An 18,179-nucleotide genomic window follows, 5' to 3' on the forward strand; every position below is an offset into this window, starting at 1 on the left:
CTGTCCTCTTAGAGAATGTTTCATTCATTTTGAAGAAAATGTCTAGAAATAGAAATTTGTGTTTTAAAGGAGATAATGCTACGAGAAGCTGGATTTTTGAACAATGTTCTCTCATGCTCTTGTCATGTTGTGGAAACAAGGGAAAAAAAATCTGTTTTATGAGTGTTGACTATGGAGTTTGATGTGGTGGATATGATATGGTTCCTCCATTTCTGATTTATATCCCATGGTGTTATGTTTGGTTGTAGTAGCTCTGTGCACTATGTGGTTGATGTGATGAAGATAGTATAGGCTTATGCCTTGTTACTTATGATCTTCATGCTATACTGTTGGAGTTTGGTCATGGTATTGTGGGTGAAAGTGCGCATGTTCTCTTCCCACTACTTTTGTTCTCCGTATCTTTTGTGGGCTAGGCTATGGATTTCTAGCACCTCTGTGTGCATTATGGTCTGTATTGTGTGCACTCTGAAGCGTTTGTCTGCTACTCTATGTTCTGATATGTATGATGTTTGTCAAAATTATGACTAAAAAGGGGGAGTAGTGTGTGTGTGTGACAAGTGTGTGGACAGATGTTCCCACATCTGGTGACTGTTTTTGTGCTAGTGTTCCTATGCTCGTATTGATGTTCTTATGCTTCTATGCTCGTATTGAGGGGGAGTGTGAGTTATCTATATATGCATGTGTTGAGGGGGAGTAATGCTATTCAAGAGGAGTAGTAGTGTGTGACTAGCATGATAATGTGTTCTGATAGCTTATGCTCTGATAGTGTGCTTGATGGTTGTGGGAGTGCTATGTTCTTGATGTGTGATGTCATGCCTGATGTCTAGACATCCTGATCTGATGTGTGAGAATTTATTTTTCTCCCTATGTGGTTCTTTTGTGAGAGTTTAGTTCTCTCTGTTATGTAACTTGCACTTCTGATACTGCTATGGTACCTCTTTGCCTCTATTCTTTTGTTTAATGCACACTGACTTTATTTGTCAGAATTTGTGGCTAAAAAGGGGGAGTAGTGATATCTGTGACATCTGGTATCTATCTGTGTGGACAGATGTGCTGACATCTGGTATCTGCGTGATGTGTGGACAGATGTGCTGACATCTGGTGTGTATGTTGTTGCGGTTCTTTCTGCGATGTGTTAATCTTCTAGGCCTATGTCTGAGTGGAGTAAATGTTACCTTCAGCTCTGTGTGATGTGTTGCAAGAATTCCAAAAAGCATTTAAATTTGTAGCATAGGGCATGATCATAATCATAGTCATAGAAATATGGATGATTCATCGTGCTTAGTCATAATCATAGAAATATGGATGACTTTTATGCTTAGGATCACAGTCATAGAAATATGGGTGATTTAGGTCACATTCATAGCAATATGGGTGACTTAGTTAGTTACATTCATAGAAATATGGGTAACTTGTACATGCTTATTTATGAATGCACACATGTGTGTCTACAACAACTATTAAGCGTTAATCACTCCGATTGAATGCTTCTGCTATTACAAGGATGTTGTAGTTCCTATGGTTGATTACATTGTATGCTTGTGCTCTGTCATGCATAAATTCAGGGGGAGTGGTAGTATGAATAAGTGACAAGTGTGATGCTAGATGCTGAGACATCTTGGCTTTATTCTCTGGTGGCTGGGAATTTATTTTTCCTAGTTCTATGTTTGTGGGAATTTATTTTTCCCTGTTGTTCTTATGTTGAAGAAATGCGCTTTACACTCTTAGGAGTTTATTTCTCCTACTTCTAAGCATCTACTATTGGGAGTTTATTTCTCTCTTGTGTTGTTCCATGAGGCTAGATGTTTTGTTCCGCTGTTGCATTGCCTCTGATGCTACTTGACTATCTTGGAAGTAGTTTTTATTGTGTGTTACTTTCTTTCCTAGTTGTGTGATCATGTTGACTCGAAGGAAAGGTAATGCTGTATCTCTCTATATACTGGTCTAATATTGTTTTAGCCAAAATTTGCCAAAGGGGGAGATTGTTGGGTTTTTGTATGATTGGCTACATTTTGCAAAAACATATCTTAGCCAAGTGTTGAGACAAATGTGCTGACCCCAAGTGTTGTGACAAATGTTGGGACACTTTGGAACAACACCTGACTCTGCATCTGCGCGTGCCAGCTAAGTGTTTTTAATTTCTACTCAATCTTTTGAAGATTTGATTGAAGAATTGTTTCAAGGTTTCTTACAGAGGAAGGCGCACGTGTTTAATGTGTTTCAGGAGGCAGCCGAAACCCTAGTTATATTTTCTAAAGGAATTATATTTTTGGAAAATATATTCTTGTGTTTCAAAAATAGAACTATTATTTTCAAAAATATATATTGTGAAGATTGCTGCAGAAAATATAAAAGATTTATTTCAAATAAATCTCTGTGCTTCCAGAAGATTAGAAGATTTAGTTTTAAAATATATTTACAACAAATATATTTATGGAAGGAATATTTGATGCAAAGAAAGATTTGGTAAAAATATATATTTTGCATCTAGAAGATTTCTTGGAGCTGAAGCATTGTGAAAAGCCCACGAGGCTGTGCTATATAAAGGGTGCTGCTAACCCTATTTTATTAACCGAAACTTGAAGCTAAAATAGAATATCAAAGATGTAGTCTTTTAAGGGTTTCGTGTCTTTAAGCCACTCTCTAGGAGAGTTGGTGTAAAGTGAACCACTCGGGTTGTGAGATGGTCACTATGTCCTCACTCAGAAACCTATAGGTAATGAGTTGAGTATTGTAATTGGAGGAAGCTTTTAAGCAACTCCAAATTGTGAACTTAGTCGTTGGCTAGGTGGTGATGTTATTGAAGTGTGTCTTCATCTTTGTCAAGGAGAGTGTCTCCATTATGTTGTTATTGAAATCCTTACTGGTTGTAAGGTTGAGGGGAGTGAGACGGGGTCTCATATCTAGGAGTTCCTAGGTAGAATTGTCATTGGGTAGGGATTAAGTGAGGAGTTGTAAACGGGGGAGTTTAGCTCTGAATTAATACTGCTGATAGTGAATTTCCTCCTGGATTGGTATCCCCCAGATTAGGTTGTTAGGCTGAACTGGGTTAACAATTATGTGTGTCGTTTATGCTTTTCAGTATATGTTTTTAATGCTCTGTTTTATTGTTCTTACTGCTAAGACAAGTGTTGCGACAAGTGTCGGCACATCGTGGACAACACTTGTCTACTGTGTACCAGAATTTCACTTCTATTAGCTTCTCAACTTGATTTTCTCTTCATTTGAAAGCTTGTGATCCGAACAATTCATTGTAAAAGATTGGCTCAAGTCAATACGTAACTATTGATTGAGTGACACCTTAGTTTGTAGGACTGAGGTAGATGTTAAGCTTGTAGGGCTTAAGGTTATTGATCTTGGTTTAGATCAAGGAGGTTTGTAATTTGAGATTACTAGTATCTCAAAATTATAGTGGATACTCACGGAGCGTGAGGGACTGGACGTAACCTATACTATTAGGGGGTGAACCAGTATAATTGTTGTGTGTTGATTCTCTCTTCCCTTATCTTTTAATTTCTGCAAACACTAAGCACACAATTCACTTTGAATTTGTTTTACTGCTAACCAGATCGTTCTGAGATCATTCTAACGCTTTCTGTTGAGTTATATTTTAAAAGGTAAATTTTAATAGGTTCACAATTCAATCCCCCCTTTCTTGTGAAAAACTTTGCTACTTCAGTGACATTTTCATGTTTTTGTTTGGCACTTATGTTCCAGTGAAAAGAATAACTCTACCCTAGTTTGAAAATAGAAAAGAATTTCTTTTTTGAAATTCCATCTTTTTTTATTAGAAGAGAACCGGCCGGTTTTTCCAGTTCGTCGGTTTTTCCGGTTTATACCGGTTCAGACCGGTTCAAAGCGGATTTATCCCGGTTTAATGGACTAGCGGTTCTGGCACTTGTTCCGGACCGGTGCTGTGTCCGGTTCACGGCCGAACCGGTCGAACCAATTTAAATTTTATTTTTTTATTGTAGAGTAAATTGATCTGTCAACAAATTGTGAGTGATTAAAATGAATTTAAAAAAAAAAAAAATCCTAAACCTAATTGAAGCTAAAATAAGAAACAAATCAGCTAAAAGTGAAGAAATTGATTTTTTTTGTTAAGAAAAAAAATATCATGCCAGTCAGTTTAAACGTCATCGCCAATCAGTTTAATTTTTTATTGACAATGATTCCATAATTAATTTTATACATTTTTCTTTCGTAATTTCCTACCATATCAAATATTGCATTTTAAAAACGCTAAAAATTCCTTATATTAACAACAAAAATGGACAAAGGGTGCAAAAAATACTGATACTGAGAAATTTAAGAAAAAACCAGGGCAGAGAGAAGCCTCAATTTCACATCACTGCAGAGAGGTAAGCAGTTTTTATTTTTTTTCTCTGTTTTCATCTTTTTAGTGTTTTTCCTAATTACTAGTACATGTGTTAGGCTAACTTTCCTCTCCCACACCTTATATTATTTATTCGTTTTTATTATCTTTGCTTCCTATTCCAAAAGAAATTGTCCCTATGTTTCTTTTATTTAATTAGAGTTCATGGATGTCACAGAGTGTTAATATATGTTCTAGACATGATCAACTTCCGAACACGTTATTTGGTTTCAAAGACTCTATTTTTTTTTTTTTTGGTTAACAAAAAAAAAGACTATTTTTTTTTTGTCAAAAAAAAAAAATTAAATAAATTTTGGTAACAATTCTATCGTTTTCAATTAGACATGGCAATGAACGAGGCGGATACGAATTTTGCATTTTCGGAAATAAAAAATAGAACCCTAAACTGATGTGGTTCGAGTATCCCATTTTCATGCATAAATGTTAATTAACGGTTAAATATGATGTATTATAGTCGATAGTCTAGCAGTTTTGTCATTTCTATAAAATAATATGTGTTTGTAGGTTCAAGTTTTGTCAAATACAGTACATTTTTTGTATTTTTATTATGAAGGACACGATTTCTAATGAACAATTTTATTTTTGAAGTATAAAAATCATATTAATTTTACTAAAAAGTTTTTGACTTTTGAAGGACCTCATATTTTAATTTTCCTTGCCCCTCAAAATGTGTTGTACGTGAGTATTATTATGAATTTATTATGATGTTAATGTCACACACAATACAAAGTAATGTTCTAATGTTAAGTACGTACGGGTACTTGGTAACATGATAGAAAAGAGCTCCACATGGTTTTGGAGGACCTATATAGTTATATTTTGAAGTTTTCTTTCCCCACCCCCGTGAATCATTTATCCCAAAATTCGATTTCTGCAAACTGAATTTTTTTACAAGGGTAAAATTGAAATATTGGGGTATAAAAAATTCAAGGGAGGTGGGAAGAGAAAACATCTTATATTTTAGTCTATTGGGAATTTGGGGACTAGTTTGCTTATGTTACATTTTTGGGTAATTGAAAAGTATTTAGTATCAAAAAGAAAAAATTGCCTTTGATGAAGAAGAAAAAAATGTTATGTGAAAAGAAACTTGAAGCATTTCCAGATGAGATTTCCAACCGCAAATTTACACAAAAAAACGTGGAGATAATTACCAGGAAGCTTGTGTGCCACGTAGATAACAAGAAGCACACGTGGCAGTATCTCAATGAATCCTACATGATTACTAGATTTTCTTTATAAACCCCCTAACTCCACACATTCACCTCGTTTTCCTTTTCTCCTAAACCATGTGAAACTCACACACAACTGATCAATCAGTTCAATCAGTTGAGTTAGAATTTACGAATAATTACTATTTTACAATACCTTAGTCCACAAGCGAGACGAAAACCCGAAACTTGCATTGCAGATTTCAGTATTTGGTTTTACCCGCGCTATGCTAACTACTATTCCTATATATAGAAAATCAACCATCATTCTTTGATCCAATTCTTTCTCAATTCACCTTCATCATTTTTTTCACACATTACATTTTTTTTTTTTGATAAGCTTTTCACACATTACATTAACCCTACATACAGGTAATTAAAATATTCAATTATTTTAATTTTCACCATTGCAATATTCAATTCAATTTAACCTAGTTTCATATATTTTGATTTTTCTTTATCTATCTGTATACAAACAATGAACAATTTTGTTATGAATTCATTGGAACCTTGTTTGTTTTGATGAATATGAAGAAACGGAGTGATTAATTAATTAATTAATTATTAATTACTAATTAGCAACAAAGTAATAATAATTTTGTAGCTAATTTCTCGGGTTTCTGTTACATCGCTTAGAAAACAAGATAACGGCTTCTTCATTCCTATAATTATGCGTATTGTTTCATATTTTCACGTTATTAAAGCTTTGAATATTTCAAAACTATATACAGCCTGTGATAATCATAATCATAATGATAATCATAATCATGATTGTTCTGTTTGTTCTATAGAAGCATTTTTTTTCTTCCCGCGTTATCACCAAATAGCCGCCACAAGAAACAATGGATACAGTTTTTGATTCTCGTCTTAATAGGGAAATTGAAACCCTTACTGAAAGATTACATCCTCCCAGGTAATTAACAAACACACTTTAATCGTTTTTTGTTTAGGTAATTAGTATTGAAGATTAATTAATGAATTTTCTGTTGGCAGGGTTTGTATAGACAATAATTCATGCAGAGACTGTACAGTTGTTAAGGTTCGATACAATTCTATACATTTTCTAAGTTTATTTTATTCTTTAATATCTCTGTTTTGTAGTAGTAATTTGTAGTGATCTTGTAAAGTTCATAATAAATTCTGCCTCTTTTGTCTAGAGAAATCCAAATTTCGTTTGGTGTTCTCTGAAAATGACGTGATCATGTATTAAAATCAGTCGGTAATCCTAAACTATGAAGTACAGACACAAACACAAACTCTCACATGACATGGATCAAATATGTCAACATCGATAATGACTTTAAAAAAATAAAATAAATCAGTATAAAAATAAGTGTCGGTATCTCGTCGATGTCCGACATCGTGACATACCTAATCTAAGAAGTGTTCGATTGTAAATGTGTTAAAAAGACATACAAAGTTTATAAATGGGACACAATGTATGTTTTGATTGGCGGTGTAATGGTCAAAATCATATTTTAACAGAACAATTATAATTTTGACAAAAACTATATTTTAGAGTTTTTTCAACAGTAATTTTGACTGACTCAACCCATTTAAACATGCATCATACATTTAGTTGCAAACTTGCTAGCAACCAAAATAATCAAATGGTTTAAGTTTTTAAGATTAAACTTTTGCTAAAGTGGTTTAAACTTTACGATGCATGAGCATGAGAACCAAAACATTTTGACTTCATTTTTTCTTATAACTAACTAACAAGTTAACATTTGTTTAATTATAATGATAATTTATAAGAAATTTATATTTTTTATATAATATAAGATAATTATCTGTCAAATCTTTATCTAATTGTGTTGTATGTTGCCGACATATACAGGTAGATAGTGCAAACAAATATGGGATATTATTAGAGATGGTACAGGTGTTGACAGATCTTGACCTCTGCATTTCCAAGTCATATATTTCCTCTGATGGTGGATGGTTTATGGATGGTCAGTGTTTATCTTTAATCTTTGTGGAGTGGTTTTCCTTTTTATTTTAACACTTGTTTTATGTATTTTTCTCAATCCACTTATAATCATAATTGAGCAAATTATCATTAAAAAAAGCTTACTTTTATAATGTCTTTTGAGCTATTATGACTACGACATTATCATATGATAGCATCAGCAAATTTTAATAGTTCGGTTCTGATACAATTTGTGTGGTGCTTGTCTCTTTTGTTTACACGATGCAGTGTTCCACGTCACTGATCAAGCTGGCAAGAAGCTCACTGATAATAACCTCATGCGCCAAGTTGAGAAGGTTTGTTTGTCTCTTTCTATCTATAACCTTAAAAAATCCGGGTCAAAGATCGATTAATCTGAGGGACGTCAATACCAACATCCACTAGTGGTGGCCCTTTTAAAGTCCGATATTTGCTCTGCATAGACCGGTCTAACACAATAAGTGACACAGATTTGAGAGAGCAAAACTTACTTGCATATCTTAGTCTTTAACTTTTTAAATTAAGAAATAAGTAATTCAATGAAGCACCGACACTCCTCGGATTAGCCGTGTACCGTGTCAGTGTTAGACACCAACACAACACCGACACTTATGATTACACTTGATTATATTATTTTCTCAAATTATTATCAGTGCGACGTGTCAGTATCCGTATCGCATCTGGTGTCTGTGTCCGCGCTTCATAATTCAACTATATGAAATTAAACAAAGATATTTATATATTTATGTTCACAGGAACTATGTGCCACAAGAGCAAAAGAGGACATATATGATGAAACAGAACTAGAAATCTGCGAGGAATTAAAGTCAAATTACTCAAAACAAAACGTTTCAACGGAGCACACAGCATTGGAGATGAGTGGGATGGATCGACCGGGCCTACTATCAGAAATATCAGCAGTGTTAGTGGACATGGGCTGCAGTGTTACCTCAGCAACGGCATGGACCCACAATGGAAGGGCAGCCTGTATAATTTACGTAGAAGAGGCATCCAGACCTGGTCCCATCAAGGATCCAAAACGGTTGGCTCAGGTAAAGGAACAGCTGGAGAATGTTGTGGAGGCCCGTGGGGGGAAGGGGGAGAGAAACAACGTGAGGTTAAGAAACTTCCCGGCCGGGCGAACACACACCGAAAGGCGGCTTCACCAGTTAATGTACGCCGACAGGGATTACGAGAGTTGTCATGCCTGTCACGGGGATACTAGCGGATATCACAAAAAGGGGTGTGATGGGACTCATGTTTCTATTAGTAGATGCGAGGATAGAGGGTATTGGGTGGTGAATGTGATATGTAGAGACCGTCCTAAATTGTTGTTCGATACTGTGTGTATTCTAAGGGACATGCAGTATGTAGTGTTTCACGCCGCCATTAGTTCCAAGAAATCCATTGCTAATCAGGTACTACATTATCTCCATTAATTCTCCTGTGTTCTATAAATGAAAAACATCGTCACTTTTTAATCCGGTTTTATAAAGCTAGAGTTAAGTTGTTGGTTCTAGCAGAAGAGAGTCTATGCCTTAAATAGGATTATGTTTAGTATAAGAACTATGGGAAGCACACAAAATAAAGTTAAGGTCAACCTAAATTATAAGATGGACATGTAGTTCCTTTGTTCTTAATTTGTACATTTCGATACATGTCTTGCAGGAGTACTTTATAAGGCACAAGTGGAATGGTATAGCTCTCCAAACCGAAAGCGAGAAGGAAAAATTCATCTTATGCATAATAGCTGCTATAGAGCGCAGAGTCTCACATGTAAGTCCTATAAAACCTAGCATTAAGGTTTTCCTTTTTTGTGTCATAATAATGTATTGATTGATGGTGGCTTTGTTATATGTTATGGTGCAGGGTTTAAGGGTTGATATTTGCACTCAAAATAGAATGGGTTTACTATCCCAAGTGACTCGTGTGATTCGTGAAAATGGACTATCAATACCGAGGGTTGAGATTGGACCACGGGGAGAGAATGTGGTGGGAACATTCTATGTCACAGATCCTTCAGGTCAACAAGTGAACCCAAATATAGTTGAAGTGTTGAGACAAGAGAGCCGTGGATCCGCCGATGTAGTTACTAATCACAATGTGCCTTGTGGGCTTTCTCGATCATCATCGTCGTCATCCTCTTCAGTTAATAATAGTAGTGTAGAGGATAAGGCAAGATATTCTATTGGAAGCAAGCTATGGTCTCATTTTGGGAAGATTTCATGCAACTTTGGTCCCATTAAATCCTGAAAAGCTCTCATCTACAGAACTAGTTTTCTACTTGAAGGAACTTCCCTACCAAATATCTTTGTACATAGAAATTTTTAGTTAGTTTTCATTTTTCTCCTTATTCTTTTCAATCTCCTATTCATTCCTTTGGGAAAGGGCAAAGGGCAAAGCTAGAGAGAAACTACTCTGGCCTGTTCTTGGTGGTCACTCTGTAAATATGTATCCCAAGCCAGTCCACGATAAAAAATAAAAATCACTAACAATTTTTTAAAATGAGTTTTAAATTTGTTGTGTTTTATTTAGCGTTAAAATCACTAAAGATTTGCTCCAAATAGGGGGAGGAAGCAAGCAGCACATAAAACTAGTCTTTCCCTCTTTCCTTATGAGTCATTCCTTTCAATTTCTACATGACTGATCATTCATGTTTCCTGTACAATGATTTACAATTTCACTTACTAAAGTACCACTTATTTAGCCTAATCTTCCTTGATCAGGAGATTCAGGACTATAGACAGAATTGGTGTGAACTCGGGGCAGGGATGTCAACTATAGGCTCTAATTGCATGACTTCTCTAGATGATTGAATAACTTGGAACTCAGAAAGGATAGAGTTGAAATAACGTGTATCGTAAAAAAAATATTACGTGATGAAGAGGAAAATTTCTCATCCCACCTACCCACTTTCTCACCCACCCCCTGGAAATTCCATTTTTGCTCTTGGCCAAAAAATTCGGAACGCGTTTTCCGAATTTTCTTTGCCTTTAGAAACAACTTCGGAATGTGTTTTCCGAATTTTTTCCAAATTTAAACTAAAAAAATTCGGAAAACGCATTCGGATGAGAAATTTTCGATGAAGAGATCGTTAAAAGTCCAACAAATATAATGGATCAAATACAATAAGACATTAAGAAATTTTTTTTTCTACCCCAACATTTATACCTTTACCCCTACAAACAAATCAATATTCTCATTTTACCCCTTCAAGAAAACTTAAAAAATGAGTTTTCAACATTTAGCTGGAACATTTTTCGGAACATTTTCCCCTAAGTTTTCTGGTAACAATTGTAAACCGGAACAGTTGAAAAAAGTATTCCGGAAAGATTTAGCCACGGTTAAACCGTGGCAAAAAGTAAATCTGAAAAATCTGTCCTTCCTTATCAACATCATCCGCATATCTGAAACACCAAAATACTCTTCATGACTGCTTCCCTGCTCTTGATTTTCACATCTCACGTGGAGTGAACTTTCATTTTATTTTTTTGAAGAAGCCAAAATGGAATATATTAACACAAATAGCCTCCCCAGCACAAGACGTACTGAGGTAGACTAAAAAAGTTTACAATAGAGTCAAAGAGATGCAATCACAATCAAATCATACAAGACCCAAACACAACAATGGACTAGACCACCAGCTATGATAGTTTGAAGCTAACGTAATACTTGTTGACTTCAACCACCTAAAGGAGAAAAACTTGATCTTATCCAACAAAAGATGAGGAGTGAACTTTCATTATTAGAACTATCATTCTCACATGGTGATGGATTTTCCTCAAAAGCATTAAATCCAGGCTTTGTGAGTATCCTTGCCAGAGAAATTTAGTCAACAAAACATTTCATTCATATGACATAAAAACACTTTAGGAATAAAAACATTGCAAACTTAAACTAAGACAATAAGGTGATATCTGTTGATTCCTACTTTTTGACTTTGATTAAGGGAGAATTGTTTGTTATATTTGTTGAGATTAATCTATTGCGTAAGCGACATGATCAAATTCTTTGAGTTTCTAATTTGTTGATGTTCTTCTTTAAGGGTGTCTATAATTGAAGATGGAGGAGATGGTGTTACAATATAGTTAGAAATGCAGTGGGATGATGTTGATAAGAATGGCACGAATTTTCCAGATCTACTATTTGCCACGGTTAAACCGTGGCTAAATCTTTCCGGAACACTTTTTCAACTGTTCCGGTTTACAATTGTTACCGGAAAACTTAGAGGAAAGTGTGCCGAAAAATGTTCCATTTAGCCACGGTTAAACCGTGGCAAACAGTAGATGAAATTCATTTTTTAAATTTTTTTTGAAGGGGTAAAATGGGAATATTGATTTGTTTGTAGGGGTAAAAGGATAAATGTTGGGGTAGAAAAAAAAATTTCAGACATTAATACCATTTGATTCAGAAGTCTCGGTCAAATCATATATTGCTTATTTAGGGTATGTTTATTTAGTTTTTCACTTCTAGAAACAATTAATTTTGCACTTCTAAAAACAATTTTGACTTCTTCATAAACACTTAAAATATGGGAAGAAGGGGGTATATTCATAAATTTTAGTTTTTTTTTTAACTCCTAGAAAGAAAATGAAATCCAGCATATATTTTCATAAAGATGCACAATTTTACACAATAAAATCATATTGAATACTAGTAAAATAAAACTTGATCATATTAAATTTTAGGCAAAATTTGATATTCCGACGTCGCTTATATAGGTCATTTGTATTTGAGTTAGGTTGTTTTTTTCCAATAACTTAGTGGCTAGATTCAATAGTGTTTCAAATAGGTTCTTTAAGTTGCATTATGCTCACAAAACTACATTATTATTTTTTGAATTTTCATTACAAAAATATACATATGATCATTATTGTCTAATTTGATTAAACAGCGCTAATGTTGTTCGTTAATATGGGTACGTCGCAAAAGAATAGTCAATATTTTTACTTTTTTTTTTTGACGCATAGTTATTTGTTTTATTGAAAAGCTTATGTTAGACATTATAAACACATACAAATTCATCTTTTTTCTCTTGCTACGAAAATGAGTTTTTTTTTTTCTCACATCATCATTAAACCATTTTAAGATTAGTATAATTGAGTGGAAAATTAGGGAAGACGTCCATTAGGTTCATAAATTCACATATATAGGAAAAGTTAGTGACAAGTGCTGACTTGGCAAAAAAAAAAAAAGAAGTTCATAAGGGTGAACCATAAACCTTCTTCTACTCATAGCTGACACTATGTTAGAGCTGCAATATAACTATGCAAAGGTATTGCAGTGAATGCGACTTGTTAGTTAGCTCTGTTCCTTAGGGAAGAATTGCAATGTCAATTTTTTGAAGTGACATCCTTTTGTTTCCGCCACAAGCATTAAGCGTATGTTCGGAAAAATGATGGCAAACCAATTCTCACGTTCAAATACAATTTTCACCTTGAAAACCAAAATCTCCAATTTGTGGCATTAGCGTAAGTTTCCACTAAGAAATTGACTAGCCTCACCGCATTTCCAAACACACAGTTGTGGACCAAGTTTCTCCACCAAACGCAAGTACAGTAACAAACAAAGAAATATATGACATGTACAAGACAGATCACAATGTAACGAGAAGAGAATCCATAAATATGGAGAGGGAAAGAAGTGAAACGGGTTGTGGTTAATTGGAGAAGAGAATGGAAAGGGTGCGGTGTGAGTACATGAAGAAGGAAGAGGAAAAGAGAGAGATAGGTCTCTTGGCAGACAATTTTTTTAGTTTTCTGGGTTGGTTTACAGAAAACTTTTGTTACTATGTTGAAGATAATACATTCTATAGCCTCCACGTAGTGTTTTTAACCGAAACTAAACAAATGTAACAGTGCAAACGTTTGAAAACTTCTTTATGTGAGACAATAAAATTAAAGTACCTATATGGTATAAACAACGACTGCAAATTTGCCTAAATTTTACTGAGAAAGGACGGATAAGTGTTAAGAAAATCAATCCAACAATATGAACCAAAGCTATAAATAGCCAATAAGCAAAATATAGTATATCAACAACTGCACATGCCACTTCTTATATAGAAGTTGTGTGTAATTATCTTGAATATATATATATATATATATATATATATATATATATATATATAGTAGAAACCAAAGCTATTACATCGAAATTTATGTTCTCTTGGAGACATGGCACCACATGCGTGTAGAGAGTATGACAATTACAAGATTGGGACTGACATCGCTTAATCTAAGAACATCTATATCTCATTTACACCAAAAGACCCAAACAGCAGTGACTTAGAAGTTAAAACTAAAGAGGATAGTACTAAGCATTAACCTTCAGAAATTTGGAGGTCTGATCTTTAGGCACAACAGCTATTTAAGCCGGTAATTCCGGTGATGCGGGTAAAATCTTCAGTATTCAACAGAAGTTAAACTTTAAGAAAACAGGCCGAAGATTGCACTCGCATGCTTAAAAATTCTGCTATTGATAATTCTTGCCTATATAACTTGGTTGCTATATACCTTAAATTTGAACATAGGTCGTAGTTGATATCATGATGTATATAAACAAGTACTCATCATGACAGCTACAAATAATTTTAAGCCAGGTACAGGCTGTGTGAAGTAGGGTGGGCGATTTTTTTGGGTTGGAGGAAAGAGTGGGACATTTCAATTATTGTGCTGCCTTGTATGGATTTGTTTACGTTCCTTTCATTAGCTGGACTGATATTTATCAGTTAACTGGGTACACCTTGTGCTTGTGAACTGCTTTTATCTTGAGTAAAAAAAAAATTCTCTTTTTCCTTTGCAAAAAAAAAGTAATTTCAAGCCAGACTTCATTCAGGAACGTTTGAATGCATTCATTTAATTAGAATTAAAATGATTAATAAACTTGAATAACCGAGAAATATTTCAATATATCAAATTCAAATAGAAGATTTAAGTACAGTGCAGTAATAACCATACATAGCACAAAGCCCAGCGGAGACTGGCTTTATTTACACAAAGCACGGCCTTCAGAGGTTAATCGTAGAGTACATAAAAACTGTGTGCAAATATTCACAGAGTAGGATTGAATCATATAAAAGAAACATACCTCTAGGACATTTATCGTGGCATTATCAAATTACATCAATGTCATCAACATTAAGCCAATCATTAGAATCCTTGGATACAGAATTACGAGCACTGGAAAGCTCAGAGCCTGCATGTCTGTTTTCCATAGAGTTTATTTCCTTATCAGAGTTAGGTGAATTTCTACCTAACTGAACCCAATCACGGGAGTCTTTTGTGGAGGAGTCAGAACCTGAAGTTTTCTTATTAGTTGCATGTACATCACCATCATCCTCCTCAAGATCACTGAATGAGACATCCTCATCATCACCCGTATGAGTGGTAGTTCCACTGGGACCAACCATTTCAGAACTATCCTCCTCTTTCAACCAATCATCAGCATCATCCTCATATGTTTCATCATATGAGAATCGATTTGTTGAACCAGATGCTGATTGTTCTGCAGATGGATTAATTGGGGCTTCTTTAACCACAGAATTGTCGATAGGTTGAGCTACATCACTTTTAACAGGATGTTCCTCCGTCTTTACATTAGACACAACCATAGGCGGGGCTTCTTCAACAGGAGCAGTCTGAAGAGGCACTGATTCAAGTTGAGCATTGCTTGGCACGAAAAGATGTTGTTCTTGTTCCTCCTCTTTTAAAGGAATGCTGCTTAAGTCCGGTACTTTCTTTTCCTTACTTCTTCGGTCTAATGCCTGAGTTAACATTGCTCTAGCTTCCATTATCTGCAAGCAAAAAATGATTTGCAGTTAATAAAAATAAAAACTAATAACACCAAAAGTTAGAGGTAGTTGAAAACATAATTTAAAAGACATAATAGTGTTTCTTATGAATTCCAAAACATATTAGACACCTATTCGTAGTGACACAAAACAATCCCGATGACTCACAAGGGTTCTTAACAAAAAGATTTGACCATATGAGCAGTGTAATAATCAAATAAAATACCTCTATTGTCTCCAATTCAATCATTAATTGCACATGATTAAAATTAAAACGATTAGAAACAACAAAGTAAATAACACAACATTAGTTAGTAGTTACACAAGAGGCATAAGCACTTATTCGAATTAAACTTGAACTTACTTGTGGAGTTGATAAAATAACAGCATCATCTTTGCTGATTTTAGGGTGAAGTAGTACAAAGTAAATCTTCCAAAAGCAACCATCACTCATATAACCCGGGCAAAGCTCCATTCTAAGAGCAGCTAACCTCGGAGCAAGATGTTCAACAGCCAAAGCATGTTCTTGTTGTGCATCAGTCAAATCAAAATCTACATAACAACAAAAAATTCAAGTCGAATTCATTATGCATCATTCACAAGAATCATAAACAATAAGCATAGGATATCAAAAATAGCTTAAAATTTTAAGCTAACATGAACATTTTTTCTAGATTACAAAGGTAAATACTAAAATTTAGGCATATTCGATGAGTATGAAAAAAGAATATACCATCAGAATCAGGATCATCAGGAAGTGGAAAATCCAACCAAGTTTCTGGATGCATAGCTAAATTTCTAGCAAACGAAACAACCTCCTCCGTAACTCCAATGACGCCGTCGAGATCGTACTCTTCTTCTGATCCAATCTGAAGGAAACTAGAAGCGATCTTAGTGAATTCAGAAACAGTTTTATGACCAGAAAGTTTTGAGATTCCACTTTTGAATTTTCCACTAATTTCAGCAAAATCGCTTCGGATTCCAGCAATAACGTCTTCATCGGCGAGATTAGGATCGGAATCAGGAGTTTGAGGATCGTGATTAGGATCGGGATCGGGCGGAGGTGCGAGGAATGAAGCGACTCCCCAAAATTGACGGGAGAGGGATTTTGTTAGCTCGGAGATATCTTCTTTGACGCCGCGTGCGGTGGGACTGTGAGTAGATGAAGATGGAGATTCGGATTGTGAATCGGATTGAGGGGATTGTGATTGTGATGATTTTAGGTTAGGATCGTTGTTGTTTTTGTTGTTTAGGGTTTCTTCTTCGTCTTCTTCTTCGTCGAGTTTGAGAGAGTTAGCGATTGTTCTTGCAAACCATGACGACATTGTTTTGCTGATCGATCGATCTCAATCAATCTCTCACAAAGGTCTTCACCATCACTTCCATTTGTTAAGTGTTTTGTGGTTTATTAACCAGATAAGACACCAAGCTGCGACGTCGTTTTACTCACTAACAAAAACATTAACAATTTACTAAGTTTTTTTTTACGCACTATTAAGTTTTTTTATAAAACAAAAAAATTTAAAATAAAAAATTGAAGGAATATAAAACAAAAAATAATTATATTATTGTACCAAAAAAAATACTACTATTTTTCTTTTTTCCGAATAGTCTAATGATTAGACACAAACCGTTTAAATTCAAAGAAGTAAAAAAATCTTGAATTATTAAACTTTGATCGAACACATGAATTCGTGCATATTACCAAAGTTTTCACCACTAGATCAAACTTAATGGTCTTTTGATAAAAAAATTATTAAACTTTGTTCTCTAAAATAGATAAATTGGAGGTGATTGGCGATGAACTTGGTAGGGAGGACCGCGGTTCGATCCCCGCAACTGCGATCGGGAGGGGGCCGGAAGGAACCACTTGATGCTAGACCCCGAACTAGATTCAACTAGCGGTGAAAAACAAAAAAAAAAATAGATAAATTGGAGACTAATTATCAATGAAAAATTTTGTATGAGTAAATTTGCATTGTGTTGGTTTATTTGTGGGTAAGTATATGGTATAATATGAAACTTACTTGTCTAATGTTTTAGTAGTAATTCTCATCCAGTTGATCCTATTTTGGTATAAAGTTGGAAGACGATTGGCACATATATTCCTTGAATGTGTAGGGAGTAAGGAAGCTTGGAATGTCATGGGACTCGACCACATTATCCAGCAGCGTCTGCAAAGTATCAAAGAATTAATTCTTGACATATGCTGCACTGAGAATGCAAAAACCGCAGGTATGGCTGCTGTTCTGATATGGAACTTATGGCAAAACCGCAATAATTGTGTATGGAATGACAACAAATTGAGTGCAAGACAAATTGGCATGAAAGTAGGTCAGATGTGGAATGATTGGGCCATTGTTCAAGGCTTAACGGAGGAGCAGAATTACACTGGTATGCAGCAGCATTCAGCAGCCTTGACAACACCGCAATGGCTGGGCTGCCTCCTTATCCCAGTTATTTGAAGTGTAACGTTGATGTAAGCTTTTATGATGCAGCTGGAGTATGGGGTGGGGATGGTGTGGTGTCTACGCGATCACCGAGGGAGTTTTATATGCACCGGAACCAACCTCATTCAAGGAAGATTAAGTACTATGGAGGGAGAAGCTATGGCACTCAAAGAAGCAATTGAGGAAAGCTTAAACAAAGGTCTATCTCATTTCATATTTGAAAGTGACTCACAAATAGTTTTTTATGCTATCTCGGCAAGGTGGTCCATCGAAACTTAGTTGTGTAATTTCTCATATTAAGTCATTATTATTATTAGCTCCAAACTTTGAGGTCAAGAAGAGAGGGGGAAAAATGAATGTTATGGCCCCTTCTATGGAGGAA

General features: G+C 35.0%; 2 protein-coding genes across 2 annotated transcripts; one reads left to right on the forward strand and one right to left on the reverse strand.

The window, feature by feature from the left end:
- The first annotated feature begins 5,679 nt into the window (after nucleotides 1–5,679).
- LOC123911143 (ACT domain-containing protein ACR1-like) lies at nucleotides 5,680–10,060 on the forward strand. The gene is made up of 9 exons (XM_045962501.1): nucleotides 5,680–5,920; nucleotides 5,955–5,976; nucleotides 6,396–6,517; nucleotides 6,598–6,643; nucleotides 7,445–7,559; nucleotides 7,805–7,872; nucleotides 8,311–8,973; nucleotides 9,224–9,331; nucleotides 9,425–10,060. The coding sequence occupies exons 3-9, from the start codon at nucleotides 6,447–6,449 to the stop codon at nucleotides 9,806–9,808; spliced, it is 1,455 nt and encodes a 484-aa protein (XP_045818457.1). The 5' UTR covers nucleotides 5,680–5,920; nucleotides 5,955–5,976; nucleotides 6,396–6,446; the 3' UTR covers nucleotides 9,809–10,060.
- A 4,385-nt stretch (nucleotides 10,061–14,445) lies between these two features.
- Nucleotides 14,446–16,813, reverse strand: LOC123908123. Its single transcript, XM_045958662.1, has 3 exons — nucleotides 16,081–16,813; nucleotides 15,712–15,899; nucleotides 14,446–15,350 (listed from the first exon to the last, which is right to left on the reverse strand). The coding sequence occupies exons 1-3, from the start codon at nucleotides 16,670–16,672 to the stop codon at nucleotides 14,670–14,672; spliced, it is 1,461 nt and encodes a 486-aa protein (XP_045814618.1). The 5' UTR covers nucleotides 16,673–16,813; the 3' UTR covers nucleotides 14,446–14,669.
- Nucleotides 16,814–18,179: the final 1,366 nt, after the last annotated feature.

The sequence above is a fragment of the Trifolium pratense genome, linkage group LG2, assembly GCF_020283565.1.
Source record: "Trifolium pratense cultivar HEN17-A07 linkage group LG2, ARS_RC_1.1, whole genome shotgun sequence".
Classification (NCBI taxonomy): domain Eukaryota; kingdom Viridiplantae; phylum Streptophyta; class Magnoliopsida; order Fabales; family Fabaceae; genus Trifolium; species Trifolium pratense.

Coding starts and splice junctions, on each gene's coding strand:
- LOC123911143 (XM_045962501.1), top strand. CDS start 6,447: ATGGATACAGTTTTTGATTCTCGTCTTAATAGGGAAATTGAAACCCTT. Junction 7,560..7,804: donor TGGTGGATGGTTTATGGATG/GTCAGTGTTTAT, acceptor TACACGATGCAG/TGTTCCACGTCACTGATCAA. Junction 8,974..9,223: donor AGAAATCCATTGCTAATCAG/GTACTACATTAT, acceptor CATGTCTTGCAG/GAGTACTTTATAAGGCACAA.
- LOC123908123 (XM_045958662.1), bottom strand. CDS start 16,672: ATGTCGTCATGGTTTGCAAGAACAATCGCTAACTCTCTCAAACTCGAC. Junction 15,900..16,080: donor TGATGATCCTGATTCTGATG/GTATATTCTTTT, acceptor GTTGTTATGTAG/ATTTTGATTTGACTGATGCA. Junction 15,351..15,711: donor TTATTTTATCAACTCCACAA/GTAAGTTCAAGT, acceptor TTTTGCTTGCAG/ATAATGGAAGCTAGAGCAAT.